Below are 22,729 nucleotides of genomic sequence, written 5' to 3' on the forward strand. Positions count from 1 at the left end.
TCTCCTGCAGGAAAAACAGTCAGAGTCTTGTGGCACCTTACAAGACTAAGTTTGAATCAGAGCAAACTGGGGGTTGATGTTTATTCTGATTCAGCAGTAAACAGTGGATTTTCCAGGGGAGAGCAAGAGGGCAAATGAAAATTCTCTTGGACCTGTGCTGGGAAATCACAGGAAAAACGGAAGTGTGGATGAGCCCATATGAATGTATTATGGCATAGGATTTTATGGACTCAAGCCCACCTTGTTAGATTGAGAAGTACAATCTTATGTAAAGGAGAAAATTGTAAAATGGGACTTTAATGGCAGTGAGAATAACTAGTGTCTGCAAAGGATAATTAGTTCTTAAATATATGTTAAATGGGTATTGCTTTTAATGTTTTATAGTAGCAGACTGGTGATATGATTTCATTAACACTTGTAGTAGGACATGGAAGCATTTGCAAGAAACATAGATAGCACAAATACTCATTGGTAAGTCAGTTAGTGCATGTAGTGTGATAATTTGTCCTATGCATGTTTACTTGGAAAGAAGTTCAATGGTGCTTGCTCCCAAGGTCTGTGCATAGAACTGCAGCATAGTTAAAATGAAGAACATTTTTTAAACTTTTGAATGATGGCAACTTCTTCTACAGTGCAGAAAGCTGGTGATGCGTGGTAGATTTGTATGAAATTAACCAAAACCAGCAGGCAGACCTGCTTTACGTTCTTCTTGCATCACACAGACCGTTTTCACAAAAAAGTTCTGGTAAATATTTCTGAGGTTCTCTAATATTTAGGTTCAGCTGGTTGATCAGTGAGGCCAAAGGAGGTCCTGTCATCTGGGCAGCCCAGGACCTCCAACCTCCATACACCCTAGAGAGGTTTTTTTGGTGCTGCTAACACAGAGGTTTGACTTCACCCCCAGAGGCACACTCCATTGTCTCTTGAGACAGATGGATGCCCACAAAGTTAGGATCCGCTACTAGGTCACAGCCTGCCCTAAGGTGGGTGGCAACAGCAAAAAAGTTATGAAGGTCCCCAAATGCACATTTAGGCAAAAGGTGAGTCTGGATTCTGAAAAGAATACTGCTTAAGAATCTGGAACAATGCCTTTCTTTTGCAAGAAGGGACAAATTTTTGGCTATACACCTGAGCTTCCAATGTCCACAATGGCTTCCCTTTTAGAGTGCTGAATCTTGACCTTTTTGTTTTTCTCTCCTTGGGCTGATCTAATACTCAGAGAGTCATGTAAAAACAAACTTTTAATGTGGTTCAACCAGTCTTTTGTATGTGCAGTTAAAGAAGGCTGACCTGTGGTAAAAGGAAAAAGATGCTCTGCTGTTTCTTTGTGAACCCAAACTTTACATCATTTATCATGTATAGACTTTGAAGATAATGACTACTTTCCCAACTCGGATTTCCAGATCACCCTGTTTACATTCTTGTCAGTGGCACTTTCACATTAGCTTAAAGCGTACCAAAGGCCATTTTCCTAGTGAAGCTGGTAACATCTGACACTAGTGAAGTAAAACTTGGCATGTATTTTGGAAACTGGGTTCTTAAGGTACATTTTATTCATTTATTTATTTATTTATTATCTAGCCAAATAGTCATTTCTGCCCTTGAGTTTGCCTCCAGGTTAGTGTATGTTCAGCATTCAATTACTTTAATAGAGTATGAGTAGTTTTGTCTTCCTAGGGAGAGAGAGTTGGATTAGAGCGGTGTTAGAAACTGAGATAAGAAAGCTAGGAGCTAAATAGCACCTTAAACCTAGGTTATGGGCGCCACAGTGGAGTGTCTAGCAAATTGAACAGACAAAAAACCAAAGTGTTGGGGAAAAATTTGACACCGGAAGAAAAAGATAGATTTCAAAACGTAACGGGTTTGGAAATTGTTAAAAAAGTTAAATATCTGGGGGTAAACTTAACATCAAAAAATGCTAATTTATTTAAGGACAATTATGAGAAATGTTGGACAGAAGTCAAAAGGGATCTAGATATATGGTCTAGACTGAAACTTTCCTTGTTAGGCCGTATAGCTGTTATCAAAATGAATGTATTGCCAAGAGTGTTATTCTTGTTTCAGACTTTACAAATTCTGGACAAGATGGAGTGTTTCAAGAGGTGGCAAAAAGATATATCTAAATTTGTCTGGCAGGGCAAAAAGCCCAGAATTAAGTTTAAGATCTTAACAGACGCAAAAGATAGAGGGGGGTTTGCCCTGCCGGACTTGAGGCTCTACTATGAGGCAGCAGCTTTCTGCTGGTTAAAACAATGGCTACTTCTTGAGGACACAGACATCTTAGATCTAGAAGGTTATGATAATAACCTCGGCTGGCATGCGTATCTGTGGTATGACAAGGTGAAAGTGCATAAGAGTTTTAAAAACCATATGGTACGGAAGGCATTGTATAATGTCTGGATCAGGTACAAAGATTTAATGGAAAATAAAACCCCCAGATGGTTATCACCAATGGAAGCAAAAGCAGTTAAAAAACTTAACATGGACTCAAATTGGTTAAAATATGATGAAATGCTAGAAAAGGATGGAGAAAAGTTTAAATTAAAGAGCTATGAAAAATTAAAACATAGAGTTAGAGATTGGCTACATTACCATCAAATAAATGAAGTGTTTAAGCTGGACAGGAAAGTAGGATTCCAGAGTGAAAAGTCAAAGCTAGAAACGGAACTGTTAGAACCCAATACAAAAAACTTATCTAGAATGTATAACCTGCTGCTGAAATGGAATGTACAGGATGAAACGGTAAAATCAGCTATGATTAAATGGGCACAAGATGTTGGTCATGACATTATGTTTGCTGACTGGGAACAGTTATGGACCACCGGTTTGAAATTCACAGCATGTACTGCTTTGAAAGAAAATATTATGAAAATGATTTACAGGTGGTACATGACTCCAGTCAAGCTTGCTAAGATCTATCATTTGCCCAATAACAAATGTTGGAAATGTAAGGAAGCTGAAGGAACCTTCTATCACCTTTGGTGGACCTGCCCAAAAATTAAGGCCTACTGGGAAATGATCTATAATGAAATTAAGAAAGTCCTTAAATGGACGTTTTCAAAGAAACCAGAGGCTTTTCTTCTGGGCATGGTGGGCCAATTGGTACCGAAGAAGGATAAGACTTTCTTTATGTATGCTACCACGGCAGCAAGAATTCTTTTAGCAAAGTATTGGAAGATGCAAGAACTACCCACTCTGGAGGAATGGCAGATGAAGGTGATCGAATATATGGGATTGGCAGAGATGACCGGCAGAATCCGTGACCAGAGGAAGGAGGCGGTGGAGGAAGATTGGAGAAAATTTAAAGTATACCTTAAGAACTACTGTAAAATATTGGACGGTTAAGATGTCGAGAGGCTAGAAACAAAGAACTACAGCTGTAAATCGTAAATTAAAGGGGGAAACTTAATGAGAATATATAGAGAAATTGACTGAAGGGTTGCTGACACATTATAAAATAATGATGCAGAGAAGGGGAGGTATGGGGAAGTCATGTTTTATGTATTTGTTTGTGATTTGTTTGTTTTTCCTATACCCTTGTTCCCTGTTTTTTTTTGTTTTGTAAAAATAATAAAAAATTATTATAAAAAAAAACACAGTGGAGTGTCTAGGCATGCTTTTTTTAATAACAAGAATACAAAGCCGAAAATGAATGAACTGCAGCTAAAATCTTATGTCCATAACTCACATGGTCTAGTCCTCATCTGAAGACTGCAAAAAACAAAGCCCTGCCCCACCCCCTTATATTCTTATGAGGGTCTCTTCTCCAGTGTTCAGAGAGTGGCTGGAAGTCGGGAAGCAGAAAAAGGTGCTCCTTTCCTTCCAGCAGTGGCAGTTTAATCTGAAATCTTAGGTGCAGTACTGCACCCAGAGCTCAGAAACTGCTCAAATTAATAAAGTTCCCTGTCGCAAAACACGCCTAGAACAAGGGGAGTTTCTAACCAGTGGCATAGCGTGGGGGGTGCAGGGGGGGGCTGGCCGTACCGGGCGCAACATCTGGGAGTTAGGGTTAGGGGGCGCAAATCCACGGGTTAGGGGGCGCAAATCCACGGGTTGGGGGTGCAAATTACTTGCCTTGCCCCAGCTGCTGACAACCCACGCTACGCCACTGTTTCTAACGCTGGATTAGAGTGTCCTCTTCTGTGGCAGTATACTTGACACATGCTTACTGAACGCATGATGAAGGAAAATATTTGGATGAAGGTACACCCAATCTGCAGGTGACACCAAAGTGGCTGGAGGATCCAACTTAGTGTGCAGAATGAATTTTATCTGAGATAAATGTAGAGTTTTGCATTTGAGTATACAAAATCTGATGCACAAATAAAGGACGGGTGACCCCCTAACCTTGCAGCGGTAGATGTGAAGAGTATCTGGGATTTTAGTAAACCACAGGCCAGCAATAGTATGCAGTGGTTAAAATGGCTAATGGGATTCTTGGCTACATGAAGAAAAGTATAGTGTCCAGGGCATAAGAAGTAAAACTGAGACCTTGGTTGGATCTTCTTTGACATACTGTGCCAATTTCTGGGGCACCTCAGTTTAAGAAAAGTATTGCCAAATGAACATTTCCAGAGGAGGATGACAAAGATCATGATTGGTCTAGAGACCAGGTCTTATGAGGAAAGGTTGAAGGGGGAAGAAATGCAAGGGAGAATGCAATGCAATACATTTTAAGGGGTTTCACATAAATGATGGTGCAAATTTGTGTTCTGTTGCTCCAGGGGATGACTTAATGGGTTCAAATTACATGATTGGTCATATTGGCTAAATATTTGGAAGAACTTGAAAGGAGCTATTCAACAGTAACAGACTGTCTCAGAAGGTGGTGGACTCTATTTTTTGTTAGAAGTTTAAAAGCAGAGACTGGATGGCCCTCCTATCTAAATTGCTAGATGAGCAGGTTTTCTGCATTGGTAGGGGAGGTAATTGGACTAGATGACCCTTGAGGTGACTTCTAACTCTATGGTCCTGTGACTTGGTTTTGCTTTTGGTATCTTCTATTCCAGCAGCAAGAGAGAAAAACCTGTGAATGTGCGAATAAAGGATCTGAAAGTAAATGGTTCTACAAAAAGGGTTGATAAAAATATAGCTCACTCTGCCTCCATTTTTATTTTTATTTTGCAGGATGTGATCAGTCAGGTTCTGCCTGATGCGACGACAACAGCCTTTGAATGTGAGTATGAGTCTGAGGATGGCTCAGTACTCGCATTATTTATTTAAAAAAATGACAACTACATATTGTTTATGTTCAGATATGCTACAGTTAAATATTTATATATGAATGCAAGTTTAATGACGATCCCAAGCTAAGTAATATTTTATTATTTAATCACATTTTGAGAGTGCATATTTCTACAATATAGCTTTAATTACCAGCATGACCTTACAGTGCTCTTTGTGCGCGCTGCAATTATATTGCTCAAATTAAATGAAAAGTATAAAGTACCTGGAGGCTTTGTAGGCTGAGATTTTAATTTTCAGATTTTATTATTATTATTAAAAGCAGAAATCAGTAGCTAGCTTTCAGAAGAGTGGAGTGTACAAATGTAGAACATTAGATTGGTTGCTGAAATGTCATATTTTCTAGAATCAGGGGGCTCTCATCCCTGATCATTCTGTTAGTGGGAGAACAGCTATTGTCTCAGCTCAAGTCTCCAAAAGCTTAATCTGTGCAAGTTCCTGATATCAAGCTCTTCATGGCAGAACTGTCAGTACTGGGTTGTGTAAAGTAATGGTAGAGACCGTACACTATGGACTGGATACCTTAGGTTCAAACCTCAGCTCAGCTATGAACCTAATGGGTGGTCTTAAGCAAGCTGCTATCTTTCAGGTCCACTCCCCTGACCTCAGTCTGTAATATGTGGGAAATGAGACTGGCATGGCTTACATGATTGTTGTATAGAGATTGCACACTTGCTGTGAACAGTTAGGGAAAAGCATTATTTTATTATTAATAATTATTCTATTGCTGGGGAAGAGGTCTTGAGATATGGAAAGGGTTTTAAGAGTTTGGGTCTGGTCAAGCTTTTTATAACTGTTTGTGTGAAGACATCTGCTTGCTGCCAAGACTGTCCTTTCAGCTTTCCTGCTTTGTGCATCAACCTCCACTGAACTCTTGTGTGCCAGGAGCAGGCACTGCAGCCGGAGCAGTAATCCACATTACTGACACCTTTAGGCAGAACTTGCCTTGACATATAGATTTCACATCTGCTGCTGTGCTTTCCATTCTTGGTTTTACCCTGTCATTTTACACCGGCATGACATTGTTTCCCCTGCCATTTAAGTGGCATCAGAAATATGTTAACGTATATTGATGCCGCTTGGTTTCAGGGTTATCTTCTCCATGCTGAAGGCCTGAAATTTACTGGTTTAAGCATCTTCTCAGCTACTTGATGGCTTTCTCAGAGGCATTTAATTGCTATCCACAGCAGCTTTCTCTCCTGTTTGCTTAGTTATTGCTATCTCCAGTGTGTCTTCTGTGTCTGCCTCTACCTGGGGCTGTAGTTCTCCCTCACCATTGGACCTTGATGGGCCTTTCGCTGTTGTACGCCATGTTGCTACAAATAAAACGACTAACGACATATGGCTCGTTATGGCCCTTTTATCCCAAACCGTTTTGCATTGTGCATGACACACTGCATCTTTTGCAAAGATTGCTCTGGAATATTTGACTGCCATCTGCTGCATTCTATTTGGTGTCTTATGAGGATGTGACATTAGTAAAATCCAGGCTTTATTTTATTTTAGTTCTACTTTTGCTTCCGTAATGGGCTGGGATATCATGTTGTTTGTGCTCTAGGCAAGCAGAGGGGCTTGGTAAACCCCTTCTGAACCTTTGTGTTGAGCAGAATAATTTTGAGGGTGATTCCATACATTTTATTCCCAGTGGGGTGGTAAAAAATCTTCCTACTTAATCTGAGAAATACAGTGTCTAGTAGGTTTCCCCCACCTCCAAATAACAAATTATGCTCTTTTGTTTTAGACAGACCCTACTTCCTTTAATACCCATCAACCATCTGTCTTGTGCAGAAATGTTTCTGTGTTAAGAACACGAAAGACACTGTGCTTTACCTGAGGATTCCAAAGCTTGTGTTGCTTTTAGAGCTAATCTACAGTAATGAAGTGCTTTCTTAGTTGTTTCAATTGGCTTTTCAAATGGTGGCCCCTCACGACAAAATATTCCTTCAAGGTGTCTGTTTTAACAGGATTCTGTTTTCTTTTCTGCTCTGTTCTTTTTTAATAGCTCTTTTCATTCAGAGTCAGATTGTGTTGAGAATTTTCATAGCAGTTACTATTCTAATGGCTTCTGTTGAAGATACAAAAAACTATATTTTTAAATGAAGGCTTGTGTTCCTGTCTCCTTTTGAGAAATGGTGTTGCAGAGCAGGGGAAAAGCAGATTTCATGCTTTCATCTTCTTCACCAGAACCCCAAGATCCTCCAACTGGAGCCAGGTGCAGAAGGCAAACACTTTAGGATTCCAAACACAGAAATGTGCTTTTAGTGGCAGAACGGAACTTGGGCCATAGTCCTTTCATGCAACAATCCACTCTCCCCCACCCCAGCATTTTTCACTGTGTTGTTGCTGTGTTCTTAAACAGCTGAGAGTCAGAGATCCTTACTGATTTACTTCAAATCACTTGGATCTACGGGTAGATCCTGATCTACTTTCTGCCAACCCTTGTTATATAATGAATTTTCTAGTTTGACACCAGGGTATCTTCTACCCACAGCATTGTGGCTGCAGCACAGAGTTTACAGAATAAGATAAGCAAAAATGGACAAGCTTCTCTTCCCAAGAGTTTAATCTATATTTTGACAATGCGAAGGAATGAGGGGTGGGGAGCAAGTACGAAGGACAGCATCTCCTATGGTTGCCTTTGCAACCATACTTCTCCCTAATGTTTATCCTAAATCCAACTTCCTAGAGCATTAACACCTGTATATATGAACATAATAGTTCTGTTATGACCTGAAATTCTATAGCCATTTAATTCTATCTGAATAAATGTAAATCATCCTTGGCAGGAAAAAATAATAATACACAGGATGTGAAGCTGTAGGCCATACAGTGGTACCTCGGGTTACAGATGCTTCAGGTTACAGACTCCGCTAACCCAGAAATAGTACCTCGGGTTAAGAACTTTGCTTCAGGATGAGAACAGAAATCGTGCTGCGGTGGCATGGCAGCAGCAGGAAGCTCCATTAGCTAAAGTGGTACCTCAGATTAAGAATGGACCTCCAGAACGAATTAAGTTCTTAACCCGAGGTACCACTGTATCAGAAGGTATAACACTTGTATGACTTTCAGCATTCTGTTCTTGTTCTCTCTCTCCTCATTTGGGGAAGGACATAGTTCAGTGGCAGAGCACCTGCTTTGCATGCAGAGGCTCCCAGATTCAATCACTGGTATCTCCAAGTAGGGATGGGAGAAACCTCTGTCTGAAACCTTGTAGAGCCACTGCCAGTCAGTATAGTCAAGCCTTTTTCAATCTTGGGTCCCCAGATGTTGTTGGATTACAACTCCCATACTTCCTGGCCCTTGATTCTGCTTGCTAGGGAAGATGGGAGTTGGAGTCCAACACCATATGGAGATCCACGGTTGAGAAAGGCTTGTGTAGGGCTGGTGTAGATAGTTATTGAGCTAAATGGGCTGGTGATTTGGTTTGGTGTAAGGAAGCTTTTTATGGGCTATACTAGGAAATACTATACATCTGAAATTTATTTGGCTAACAGTGCATTCTTACCCTTTTGCCTTGATTTGTTATTGATTTAAAATCCATTCACTGTCCAGTTTTGTTTGCTAAGGCACACAACATAAGGTTCCTTTTTTGTAAAATGTGTGCTATTCTTTTTAAATGAATAATTCTAAAGACATGGGCTTTTTTACAGATGAAGATGAGGATGGTGATAGGATTACTGTTCGAAGTGATGAAGAAATGAAAGCGATGCTGTCCTATGTAGGTATTTCCTATAGCTAGTTTTAATTTTTTGAATGTTTTAATTGATTTTACTAATAGTGCTATTGGGTTGTGGGGTTTTTTTGTAAATTATTGAGGGGTTTTGTTTTTTTACAGTCAAGCAGTATATAAATTTTATTCAGTAAATACATAAATAATCATGTGAGATTTCAGCCATAATCCACATCTCCTGAATAAGAAACTTTGAACTGAATGGCAGATACAAAGAGTCCTATGACTTCATTTCAGTCTGACTTTTGCAGATGCTTCTGGTGGCTTCTGATCAGATTCATTCATTCTTCCTCCATCCCTTTTTCTGGTGTTTTTCTGTTAAAAAGCAAACAGAGGATGTATTATTTATTTATTTACTCTATTGGTTTGGTGCAGAGATCTCACATGAAACTTTGAAGTGCTCATTCCTTTTTTAGAGAAAAAAAAGCAACTACACTTACAGATCATATCATGAACATTGAGAGTAATGCATCCTAATGACTTTTGCATTAGATATAGTGCAAACTAAATGGACTATCAATTTCTTGCGTTTTTTTATGCAGTACTTAAAGTAACGGCTCATTAAAAATGAACCCCTCGGCTCTAAAAAAATGTGTTTTTTAAAAACAAAATCTGCCTTCATCTGGAGACTTTTTCACCCCTTCTCTCAGAAGAGTTATATTTTAGCTGCAGGCTCAGCAGGCAGAGAAGATTTTAAAGATGTATTGTCTTTTAATAACTGTAAAAATATGAAAACAAGGTTATTCATTGAATCCCAATGACTTGTATATAACTTTATAAATGACTTGTCCTTTGTGTTTTATAAATGAGCATGAGTTTAGCTATTATCTCCCCTCCCCCAAATTAAAATAGAGTTAACACAATTCATTGGTCTTCCATATCTTTTCTTCCTAAAAAGATACAATGATTGACAGTTCTTCAGTGCAGACCTGAGTTCTACATTGTGCTCTGATAACCTAACCCAGGGGTTCCTTATGCAAAAGGAGTCTCCAGTGTCCACTTGGAACTTCATGGTGTGCAGCAAATTCCCAGTCATTTCAATGAAGGGAGGACTGCTGGAATACCTATTCCCACTGCCCTTCCCACTGAAGGAAAGCTTGTGTACAGAGGAACTTACGTCCCTTGTCTAAAAAAGCATGCAACTCACTCTGTGCACTCAAGAGGGTTTTGGACTTGTGTTTCACTAATCCCCAGTCCAGTCACTCTGCATGGCAAATTGCCCCTGAAACTGCAGGGAGTTTTTGGTATGGTATATGAGTCATAACATCATAGTTTTGAGAAGTTGCAGCCTGCAGGAGTGAGTGCCAGGCCTTTTCAGGCTATGCTATTATCAAAGCAAACTGAAGTTTTGTTTTTAACTGAGAAATAAATGATATAATAGAGGTCAGCTTTGGCAAAGGCTTTGTTTTGGTTCACATGGTTCACATATATTCCAAGGTTGTTCAGAAACTGCCACAAGCTGTTTGAAAGTAATGCCATATTAAATTTGCTATATAAGACAAAAAGGTGTTTTAGAAAACCAACAACCTATTTTATAATCCCTATAGCAATGAATGAATGAATTTCTTATGGTACTTTTGGTTAATTAAGAGAGAGGCATTAAGTGACATTAGGGCTGCACTGCCACCGTTGCCTTCTATTGGTATAAAAAGGCAGTAATTTTTTTGACAGCCACTGATTGGAAAGTTGCTCGCAGCCATCTGGAAGCAAAGGGTACACGTTTTGGATCAATAACTGGCAAATTTTCCATTAAAAAGAATACCTGAACAATGTTCCAAATAGCCACTGGCATCTTAACTTTCCATGGCAACCTCAAGTGCTCATATGTGGAGGACAAATCATTTTTGGACAATTTTTCCAGACTACTTGTTAACAGTTATTGCTGTCCCAAAAGGTTGACAGCTGACATGATTGATATTTCATTTACTTGTCATCTCTGTTTGAGTAATGGAGAAAGTGACATTACTTTTTTATTTTTAAAGAAACATAGGGCAAAATCTACTATGAACCTCTGTGGTGTAAGCCCCAATGAAATGAGTGGGAGTTGCACTGTTATAATCTGGGTTCTGAGGCTGGTACTGGCCCTTGGAGCATATCGCAGATATCTGCTTTTAAGCTCTTGCTACTTCTCTCTGCTTCTTGCTAGAGGAGAATGACACCATGGTCCAGCATATAGAGTAGAGCAGGGGTGGCTAGCGTGTTACCCTCCAACCCTCATGACCAAGTATGATGAGAATTGTAGTCCAGCAACATCTGGAGGACCAAAGGTTAGCCATCCTGGTGTAGAACACGGGCAGTCTATGGGGATTCAAATCTCCATTCAGCTCTTGAGTTTCTGGATAGCTTGGTCAATTCACAGCTTCCCATCTTCTGTTAGAACGAAGAACTGTCTTACCTAGATTAGGCCCAAGATCCATCTTGCCCAGGATTTTCTTGCCAGTGTTGGCCGGCCAGCTGCTTCTACACCACTGGTGTAGAATATACAAATGTTGGCCATCTCGGTTCGCCCTTTGCATCTACTATGTGAAAGAGGTTGGATTTAACACTCTTGACTACTGGCAGACGTCTGCATGTGTGCGTTTAAGTCTTTTTCAAAGGTAGCGGCCATTTCAAAGGTAGTGGGGTTCCCTGTGAGTAAATCTGAGGCATTGCTGGCCTATTGTGCAGACTCAAGTAAAGAAAAAAGGCTAATGATAATTGTAAAGCTCCTTGCAAGGCTATAGAAATGATAAAGCTTACCATGCTTGGCTTATTTCAAAATATTTATATATCACTGTTGCCATTTCCAGGCGATTTACACCAATAGAAATACAAAATATTCAATCATAGTGGTAAAAAACAGATCGCGGTTGTTGGTAGACGGACATCTGCAGCTTGTGGCGCAACCAGGAGGGCATCTGCAGCTGATTGTAGGGATCAGGCAGGTCTGTGCAGGAGCAGACACTCTTTCAGACACCTTGGTCCCAAACTATTTAGGGCCTTTAAAGTTAATACTAAAGTCTTAAAACTGCCCCTGTAGGAAATGGGAAAGCCCTTTACAGTTGTTCTTTTGCAGTCAGTAAGCAAGGGTTCAGTTGCCACTTTAAAAACAAAATACTGCTGTGAATTCAACAAAGAGGGCAAAATGTCTTGGTGACAGCTGAAAGAAAGAGCATTAGTCAATCTCTTTGCTGCAATTAGCATGGTCTCTCTGGAACTGTTGAATTCAGGGAGACACACTGTTGCCAGTCTGTGTATATAACTGAGTGATTTCTCTCTTTCTCACACATCTTTTTGTAGTATTACACCACAGTCATGGAACAGGAAGTAAATGGACAGTTAATAGTGCCTCTGCAGATCTATCCAAGAGGTAATGTTTTAAAAAGTTTTAATTGCCAGCCAATGTATCTATAAGCTGCTTTATCGGTGATTACGGGTTCAGAGGCATGTAATGTCACATTTATGTCTTAATTTTGGAAGGAGGAATCCATTATTCTGGGGACACCACAGTTTCTGCAGATAAAAAGTCATTCTCCAGACCAGATTTTAGTTTGCATTGTACAACTTGTGCCCATTTAAAAATGGTGAGTGTAAAGGTGTGAATGTGTACAGATGCCAAGCAGATTAATCAGTGAAGTCAGGCCTATGCAGCTAGCAACCACTAACTCTGTTGGGTGGTCCACTTCTTTGCTACTTGCGTGGGACAGCAAAAATTGGAATCTTGTCAATACCTGGTCTAAGTGGGATCTTTTCTTAACACATGTATCTTAACACGATATGTAATTTTCCCCTTTCCCATCTCTGAAAGTATAGTTGTTAAGAGAGATGGCTTTAAATTCTCTAAGTAAATGTCCTTGCAATAAATTAATTAAAATAATTAAAAATTATACTCTTCATCAGTTAACTGATAGTATACAAATAATCATAACACAAGCTTTCCAATTAAAAACACTCTAGACTTTTCATTACTTGTAACTCTCTGAAGTTTGAATTGGGCAATTAACCAACAGGATTCTCTAACACATGCTAATAAGATCTCAAAAGGAGTCTTGACAGCACTGGCAGTTTAGAGATCAGTTGTGTGGAAGAGAATGTGGGTTTAGGATGTAGAGGTCCTTTTTCATTCTTGATGAGGGCAGCATGCAATCTTTGTGGATCCCACCAGTGAGAGGAAGGCTCACTATGTCAATTTCAAAGCTCTTTCCAGTGCATCCCAGATGCAAGTATAAAAAGAGAATTTTCTAAAGTGCAAATTTGCCCTATGTCTGCCCCATCTTTTTTGGCGAAGCACGTTTTTGTAACAAGTACTTGAAATCTGTTTGTAAGATAGAAATAGTTTAAAGGTGTGCATGCAATTGGCTTAGAACATGTAACTCATTAAATGCAGATAAGCCTGTTTGGTTTTTATTTAGTGGAGGTAGGAGTCGGGTGGAAACCCACAGGGCTCAGAATTAAATCAAAGGGATGAAATAATTTGTAGTGCAATCCTAACCATGTCTACCCAGAGGTATATGCTATTCAGTTCAATGGGTCTTACTCCTAAGGGTTAAAATGGAGTTAGGATTGCAGCTTAAAGCACCAAAAATGAAGCTTGCAAATCCTGAAGTTACCCCACTGCTATCCAGAGTTAAGGTTGCCGTGATGCTGTGTGCTGGAAATTGATTGTGGAATTTTAAATTGTTATCCAATCAGGGCTTAACTCTGCACCTAATGAAGTTTGTTACTAGTATATAACCTGCAAAGAAAGGACACTTGGTTAAATATTTAATACTAAAATATTATTCACTATTCTGGCCCTTCCACCCCCAAATTAGGAATGGCTGATTGCATTTTCATTGGCTGCTTTTCAGATTTCCCTCCCAGCTTTTGCCCTTAAACTAGCAATCCGTTATTTCTTATTTAAAAATATAATGGTAATATTTTCCATAGCTTAAATTGCATGGGCTGATCCTAACTGCTGTGTTTAATAACTATCATATGTGTCCTTTTGACTAATAAATAGCATTGTTTCCTCCTGTCAAAAGCTGGAGTGAAATGCATGTATTTCTGAGAATGGGTGGTGGGGAGAAGGGGAAAAAATCAAATTCATCCTTTCCCAGACAATCAATCAAAATTGACAGGCCCTTTAACATACAATTTGTAGGGCACTGTAGTTTTAAAATGGGAACTGTCCGTAACATATAGCTCGAAGCCTTTGTGGCTTTAACATTTGACAAAAGCATATCCACTGCATGGGGGGGGAGGGCGGGGAAAAAGTCAATGTGGAGTTCGAAAGGTTTTAAGGAAATAATTCTTTCTCACTCTGCAGTACTTCATCTTAAAAACCTATATTTCATAACAGCCTGTCATGGGTTTTGTGTAAATAACCAAGGAGATCATCTCAATTTATGCCATGCCTGCTCCTTGGTGTCCTAAGGCAGTCAAATTTGAAACTCCAGCTTTGGATTTTCAGTGTGGAAAATGCAGAATAAAATGTGCCGGCAGCATTGATCCCAGTTACATGCTGTGGGTGTCTTGCACGTTGGCATAGCTGTGCCATCATTTACCCTCACCCACCCCAAATGTATTTTGATCACCTCTCCTAAAAACAGCATCACCTGAAGAAAATGTTTAGTTAAAACACTGAAAAGGAATGAAAAACACATAGGAGTTACTGGGAATTGAATTAGAAGATGTTCATTATGACTCACAGTTATATTGATTTTGATGAAATTTAAGATAAAATTAGAATTTATATTAGCTGGTTTTCAGAATACAAATCTTTCTTTAAATGCTCATTCCTGCAGGTCTAGAAACACTTCTTCGTAATTCCTGCTTTGGGTTTTGGGAACCATATCTCAATCATTTTTTCTCTCTCTACTAATTTTGGTATCACTCTCATTCTTAAAAAAAAAAAAAAAAAGATTTCATTTTGAGCAAATTTGTAAATGGCCCTGATGTGTTCTACAATTTAGTCAATTACTGTTTCAGCCTGCAAACCTCCAGGGAAACGGAACATACATGGCCTGAAGGTAGGAATTTCAATAATCGTTTCATTAAACTTAGATGGATTTGCAATGCTGTGTTCCACTTATTGAAATGTCAAACAAAATGGTACTTTCTGAGCTTTGACAAGCAGATTTTTTAAAAACGTTGTGGAGGAAAGATTCCTTCCGTATGGTGTTGACTGTGCTATCAGAATAAGTTGTGTGGTTTATCAGTGACTGAAATTTGTTTCTTTTCTTGCTTTTGTTCTCTCTCTCTTGCTTTCTCTCTCTGAAATAAGGTGCTCCTCCTCCTTCTGGTGCCCCATTCAGACATCAGAGTTGTGCAGGAGCTGTGCTCCTGGGCTGTGCCAACGATCTGTAACAAAGAAAGAAGATCATATTAATTTTGACATACTTAATCTATACTGGTTTAAGCATAGCCCAAACATTGTGCAATATTTATGTTTTAACTTGCATTTTATTGATACACATCTGTGTAATGTTACATGAATCTCAAATTACGAACGATACACAGTTGTGCAGAGTATATCTCAGCCTTTCTGGTGACATATTAGACAAATGTAATTGATATATTACTGCAAAATGGTCACACAGGGGAGGGGAGGAATGAGCAAGATGTATTTAATAGGAATGAAATGAAAGCCTTATTGTGTGCCTGTTCTTGATTGTATTACTTAACCAAGCATTTCAAATGCAGAGTGAATAAAAGAGCATGATTCCTTGATAACACAATGTGGTAACCTACATAGAGGGTGGCTTTCTACCATGGGCAACTAGCTAATTAACCTTCCTAGAGAAAATAGGAAATTCATGGCAAATTAAAGGTTAATTAGAACCATGTCCTCGGAATAGAAACAACTGATAAAGATTCCTTTCCTGCCTGCAGGTAAATACGCGAGCAGGGTCTGCTAACAATAGTGGCGCAGCCGTCCCGGACTCCCTTCCAAGCAATAGGTAAGAATTGAAGGGAAGAGTGTGCATGCGTTTTATTAAAGCAGAACCCGAGAAGTGATTTCTGCATAGTAATTAACAGGAGCAAATAAGGAAATGCCAGATAACTTCAGGGGGATTTGGTTGACCAGTTTTCAGCAAGGTTTTGTGGCTTGTCGAAAGCAATGTTAAGTCTTTGAGGCTGTTGTGCCTTTCGACAACCTATTTCTTTGAGGTGCTCTCGGCACAGTTGCCCCAGTCCAGAACTTAGCATACTCTATAGTGGGCATATAGACATCCTGTGTTTATGGTTGTTTCACATGGGGCAGGCGTGGTTTTTTATTCTCCTATGTGATTAATACTAGTTGTCTCTACATGGATTGCAGTGTAGGAAATCAGGCAGCCAGTTTGATATATTGCACAGTGATTGTGGGCAAGGACCTCGGAGACCAGATTTCAAGACCCTTCCAAGCCATTGACTTACTGGGTTCTGAGCAGCTCATCTCTTTTCAGCCTCTGCAAATTGGGAATGTTAGTGACCCAACGAGTGAAGTCTTGTGAATCAAGCAACTTAAAGACTAGGCCTGGGAAATATATTGCCCAGGACCAGTATGAGGAGCAGATATATCGCTGATGAAACCGCCACCACTTCTGAGTCCCTCTGCTAGCGATTTCCTCCAGCAAACGTTGCTAGCTGAAGGACTCAGGAACAGTGGCGGTTTCACCAGCAATATATCACTGAGTGTAATCGCCACCCCACTCTGCCCTCATACTGCACAGAGGGAGAAGGCGCTGATACAACTTGTTCCTCCCTCTTCTCAGCCAAGCAATTAAAGGATCCCCCAGCCCAGCACTGGCTCCTACGCAAGTGAAGGAAGCACCCCATCCCCAGCAGAACCTCACAAAGGATCCCCAATGTTCTCCCTGCTTGTCTGTGAGCAGGGAGAGCACAGGGGATGGCTCACCTGGGGATTGAGAGCCTTCCTGCGCCCCAGCTGAGCCGTACAAACAACCTGCTTTGTCCCAGCCCGCTAGGCGCTGGGATGAAGCCGCCTTAGCTTCCATGGTGAGAGCTGTGGCAATTTTACCCGGTGCCTGACAGGCTGAAGCCAATGCGGTTTATTTTTTCAACATCACGGTATATTGCCAGACCGCGATGTTTGGCTGATGGTATATCACAACACTGAAAAGCTGATATCGCCCAGCCTGTTAAAGACACGGCACTTTAAGTTTCCTATATTATAGTGGATATTATATTTTGGAATATTATGTGATACAGAACAATACTGTTCTGCTGTTATCTTCTCTTGTCACTCAAGTGGCTATCCGCGATTGAGGGGGGAAATTCAGAGGTGTTCTATATCAGCTGAAGACAACAGCTATAGCAAGATCCATGGCCAGTTGATTTTAGCAAAAAGCAGAAGAAAGGGTGGGTCTTGGTAAAGGAGAAACAGAAAGGCTGCAGGATATGGGCACAGCTTGGATGTGGTGGGCCAAAGGAAAGGGAAGAGACAAAGATGGATCCAGTTTTGCAAACCTATGGAAAGGATAGGGCTACCTCAGAGAAACAGAGGAGAGGATTGTAAAGGTTATACGTTTTGTCTTCTGCTTCAGAACGTTTCTGTCTCATTGAGAGTTCTGCAAGATTATGATGGGCCAGAAGTTCAAGGGGTGATGGACAGAACAATTGGTTTTGTTTTGTGTAAAGGTGGTTAAAGAATTGACAATGAGTGAAGCCTTGCGGTGCCAGGGAGAAATACTAAAGAAAAATTAAAGCAAGCAGCTGAGACCTGAGACCTGTAGGAATCCTCTAAGTCAAGGGTAGCCAATGTGCTGCTCTCCAGATGTTGGACTACAGTTCCCATTAGCCCAAACCAACATGACCAATGGTTAGGGAGATGGGAATTGTAGTCCAAGGATTCCATGTTGGTTACTCCTGCTCTGTTGCAGAAATGAAAGAAGAGGAGTCACTGAAGAATATATAAGGAAAGCTTGTGAGAGAGAATGATTCTTCTGTTACCCGTTTCCATTAGGAAATGCAAGGAAAGAACTTTGTCCGTTACCTCAGCTAAATGCCACAGTACCCTAACACAGGGGAGGTCATTCTGTGCTGTATGTGAAACCTGCATTGGTCTAGAGTTGGAATCAAAACTATTGCCTTCCGAAAGGAGAAGGATTATCAGCAAAGTATTAGGATTGTATTATTACAAGTCATATTAAAGCAAGTCCCTTCCCCCCCTTCTGTGGTCAGTTGTTTTCTTCACATGCTTTAAGCTGGTTCTGAAAGTGCCCTGCAAGCAGTGCCTTCTGTAGAAGCTGACATCTAATGGGGCAGTTAATTGACTTTCATTTTCCAAAACCTGCCTGCATTAGGAATGACTGTTTTGAAGTCATTGACAGCCTGCCTCCGTTTCATGTTCACAAAACAGTTGGTTGCAAGAGATGACAAGATCAGTATACTTTTCATTTGGCAAAGTTTCTTTAAAGTAGTCCAGCAGACAAGAGGCTTATTAAAGAACAAAGATACCATATACATGTTTTTAATTTCAGTCAACATGATCGATGATAAGACACTCATGCCTGTCAAGAATACAGCTGCATTCACACAATTGAATCCTGGCTTAATAAGAATATGCACCTGTATACAGTCTGTGTGCAGCCCTTTGCTCCTTCTTTGCTACTCACTTGATGAGGAGAGGAAAAACAAATCAAGAAGTCACAGCTGATCATACCTTTCTGTTGCATGTGAACTTGGAGCTTCCAAATGAAACAGTAGAACATGAGCCTCTTAATCTCAGGGTCGCAGGGGGGTTGGACTAGATGTCCCTCATGGTCCCTTCCAACAATTCTATGATCCTATAGAAACTCTCCAAGCAAAATGGCTTATTTCGTGATCTCAAGTCATGATTTGTAAGCCAACTAAACTATGGCTTACAACTGCAGCTTCCTGGTCTATTTTGCCCTCCATACAAATGGAGAAGCAAAGCAAGAATGAAAGAGCTGTGTGTAGCTGCAGCCTGCACATTCATATCCTGGCTTATTAAGTGCCTGGTGCATTTAGAGGTATATATGCACTAATTACATCTCATTGCATTTTTAACTTTTTGGGGGATTGTGATAAAGCAGGAGATGTTCTTGCTTAAGCCCAATTGAAATGAATGGGAGGCTGTGCAAAAGCACCTCTTTGTTCATACACAGCTGACATTCACTTCAATGAGGCTCGTGCACAAGAACTTCCTACTGGACTGTGACCCTAGGCCAGGACAGTCCAACTTTTAATATCAAGTGGGCTGCAATAGTACTTCAACATGGAACCCACAGGCCACACACAGCCTTGTTGGGTGGGGGAAACAAGGCCTAAATTTGACCCCCTCCCATCCCTTGCACTGCTTTCTCAAAGCCGGCTAAGTGAGGCAAAGGGCTTTGGGAAAGAGACGCAAGACTCTGGCAGAGTCCTAGAACCCTTTCACCTCCTTCCCAAAGCTAAGAAACCTCTAACTAGGCTTTGGGGAGGAGGCTGAAGGACACTTTGACCCTGTTACAGCCCTCACAGTTCCTTCTCAAAGCCCAGTTTCTGGCTTACTTGGCTTTGTTACACAAAGGGTTGGGGGGCATCAAATGTTGCTGAGGGCCATCAAATAAGGCTCTGAGGGGGGCCCTTGGGCCAAGCATTGGACTACCCTGCCCTGCACCATCCTGTTCTACAGTCTTATGTGGATGTCAGTTATAAAGAATAACCAGTTAAAATTGCATTCAAAGCATCAATGGTTAGAACTGGTTGACATGTTTATTCTATCAACAACTATGAGTGGCGTTCCCATTTTATAGCTCTAGAACTAATCCAGAGATTTGAAACGAGTGGCTCCCAAGTCCAACTTTCTGTCCTTTGCACCACTCTGGCTTTACCACTGCTCTTTCCCCGCACTTGTTTTCTCTCTGCAACCCTACCATTTCATCATGAAAGTTCAGTTTTTTTGGAAATCTGAATGTTGAGAGGAGAAATGAAATGAAAAAAGTAAAACTGTGATAATTAATTCTAGGCTAATTGCTTGGGTGCTGAGTTCACACAGCTGTGATTATAGGCAGATGTAACGCTAAGTAGTGTTATACTTTTTTAGTTGGGTATGAGTTGCAGTTCCATTCAATAAAGTGCACTGATACAATCACTAAAAATACCTTTTTTTGTCCTTCTTGATTGTGCAGTTTGAAGAAGTCTTCCGCAGAACTGAAGAAAATATTAGCTAATGGCCAGGTAGGTGTATTGGATGGGCTTGTTCATGAATGTCTTGTCTTTTAGGATAGCCTCAGAGATGCTTACTGCTCACTTATCAGTAATGTGGTCTTTTAATAAAGCAGAGGAGAAGCTGTGAAAGGGCTCGTATTGTGGAGGCGCCTCTGTCCTGATTGATTTGGATTGGCACACCAATTTGCTTTGCCTTTCTCAAAATGCACTAATCAGATTTAGCTCCAAATAGATTGAAGCGCCTTTCGCATCCGTCGTTCTGCTGCTACCTCAATTTAGGGGAAGAAAACTTAATCAATTTTGAATAGCAAATAGGATTCCTGGCTTGTTAGATCTTTGCATATAGGTTTAAGGCACACACACACACACTGCCAGTTGACGAAGAGTGGAGGTAGTAGTAGAAGTACGTAGTGCCATGTTATTTGGAGCTCTGTGTTAGTTATCAGTTTGCTCTGTAAAGGGGGCAGAAATTTGTAGAAGGCTTCCTTGCCTTCCCCTGGCACCTGCAATTGAATGCAGTAGCCTCACAATTGATGGGCAAATGGATACTTCAGGGCAAATCCTTCCTGGCCAGTTTTGATTCAAATAGGCGGGAAGGCCCAAAGTAGCATAATGACTTTAAATATACACCACTAAATGGAAGTACCTGCAAGGCAGCAGGATCTTTCAATAGCAACATAAATAAGTTTTAATGTTTGTCATGGTGAAAGCCCTTTGATAGCCTTGGAGGCAGGCACCTGTCCACAGCGATCAAGCTTGCCTATTAGACACTATTGACTGAGACATCTGTGTCACTGCAAATAAAAGACTCTTATTGATTTTCTTAACTGCTGTTCACTTCCCTTCCATGTTTCGAAGGCTGAAATCTTAATTATCTCAGATGCGTATTCAGTGCCTTCACACAGTGACCTCTCCAAGCCTCATTGGCATTTCATGAATCAAGTAGTTGTAGTTGAGCGTGTCAAGAAGATAAAAGCTGGTCTTCACGCTTGTCCTTCAGCGGCTCACCTGTAACATTGTGCTCTTAATAGATGAGAATGGTCCCGCTAGTGTCACCTGCACTGCAGCCTTGCTTATTTGTGATCAGAATTGTTTAAATAAAACTTAGGAATATGGATTTCAGTTCTTCTTTTTTTAAGTCCAGGCTGTGACTCTTGCCTGAAATATAGCAAAGGGGCTTTATAAAAATAAAATACATGCCTACTGTTTTTACCCACCCTCGGCATTTGATTTAATCTTTCACAAATGCTTTTCTGTAATAAATGTTTAAGGTTCCTGGGGTAGAGGAGGAGAAAAAGGTGCTGTGATGGGATAATGAGCTGCTTGTGCGTAAAAGCTTGATCCCGCTGGGGTTTGGCCGGTCATCCAAACCCAGGCACTAACGGAGCCCCCAAAAGCATGACTCCGTCAGTCGCTGGTAGAATCTGACAGTGGGCGTCTACGGAACTTACGCCAACATAAAAGCTGTTTGACGGACATGCGCTTTCGTGACTCTCTGCGTGACAGTTTCCGGCGAAGGGAGGGAATTCCTAAAGGGGGTCTAGTTACCTCTTCACTATTCTCACTAGAAGCGTCTGAGAGCCTCCCCTCCGCTGTAACTCCTGCACTCCCCCTGCTGGTTCCTGCTTCTGCTGCAGAGTCTCTCCTACTCTGCTGGAGCCTGTCCAGCACCTCTAACTCCGATGGCAGTTCCCTGACATCCACCTCCCCCCCAGGCCCCCCTTCACCCCCTCCCGCCTCCTCTCCCACTGGCGGTGAGGGCGGAAAGCCCCTGAAAGAGTAATCCTCGTCATCAGAGGATTCAAACACTTCTAGCCACGGCGTCCCGTCTCTCTCCCCGTCTTCTTCTTCTTCGTCGGAGGCAGCTTCCTCACCCACCCCTGACTCTGGGAACCCTTCAAACTCTCCCTCCTCATCGGTGGTCCCAAAGTGTTCCCTTCTAAATCGTGCCACGGGTTGCGGTTTTCTTGGGAAACGCTGATGAAATGTTTCTATTAAGATCTCGTCATTCACTACCTCTGCTGGCACCCAAGTGTTTTCCGACTCTACTTCCCCCTCCCATTCTACCAGATATTCCACCTGATTCCCCTTCCACCTGGAATCAATGATTCCTGCCACGTTCATGTCGCGCTCTCTCTCTTCTATCACGAGCGTTTGGGTGGCCTCTCTCTCACGCTCCCCCCACTCACGTCCCTCTCGGTACGGCGACAGTAATGACCTGTGAAATACTGGGTGTAATTTCATGTGACTGGGCAGTCTGAGTTTGAATGCTACTGGGTTGACCTGCTGTATGACCTCAAAGGGTCCCAATTTCTTGGGTCTCAATTTCTTACTCCCACCCTTGAACGGTAGTCCTTGGGTGGACAACCACACTCGGTCTCCCACCCTTATGATTTCACCTTCCCTCCTATTTCTGTCTGCTTGCTTCTTATATTCTTCCTTGGCTCTCTCTAAGTTAAGTTGAAGCTGACGGTGGATCGCTTCCATCTCTTCAAAAAAATGTTCCGCTGCCGGCACGCTCCACCTCTCCCCCCCCTCTCCTGGGAATGCCCGGGGATGGCACCCATAGTTTGCCAGGAAAGGACTCATCCCTGTGGACACATTCTCCGCGTTGTT

The 22,729-nt window shown here is 41.2% G+C and overlaps 1 protein-coding gene across 7 annotated transcripts in view; it reads left to right on the forward strand.

Annotated features, from left to right (window-relative positions):
- The window catches only part of MAP2K5 (mitogen-activated protein kinase kinase 5), a 134,635-nt gene that overhangs the window by 2,103 nt on the left and 109,803 nt on the right, over positions 1-22,729 (forward strand). For all 7 annotated transcript variants that reach the window (XR_014558036.1, XM_083713179.1, XM_083713178.1 and 4 more), the window contains exons 2-7: positions 5,128-5,176; positions 8,895-8,962; positions 12,254-12,323; positions 14,924-14,964; positions 15,827-15,894; positions 20,074-20,122. Coding sequence is in view for 6 of the 7 variants with exons in the window: in XM_083713179.1 (XP_083569305.1) it covers positions 5,128-5,176; positions 8,895-8,962; positions 12,254-12,323; positions 14,924-14,964; positions 15,827-15,894; positions 20,074-20,122 (345 nt within the window). In the remaining variant the exon portion in view is untranslated. The remainder of the gene's footprint in view (positions 1-5,127; positions 5,177-8,894; positions 8,963-12,253; positions 12,324-14,923; positions 14,965-15,826; positions 15,895-20,073; positions 20,123-22,729) is intronic.

The sequence above is a fragment of the Podarcis gaigeae genome, assembly GCF_964106915.1.
Source record: "Podarcis gaigeae genome assembly, chromosome: 14".
Lineage (NCBI taxonomy): Eukaryota > Metazoa > Chordata > Lepidosauria > Squamata > Lacertidae > Podarcis > Podarcis gaigeae.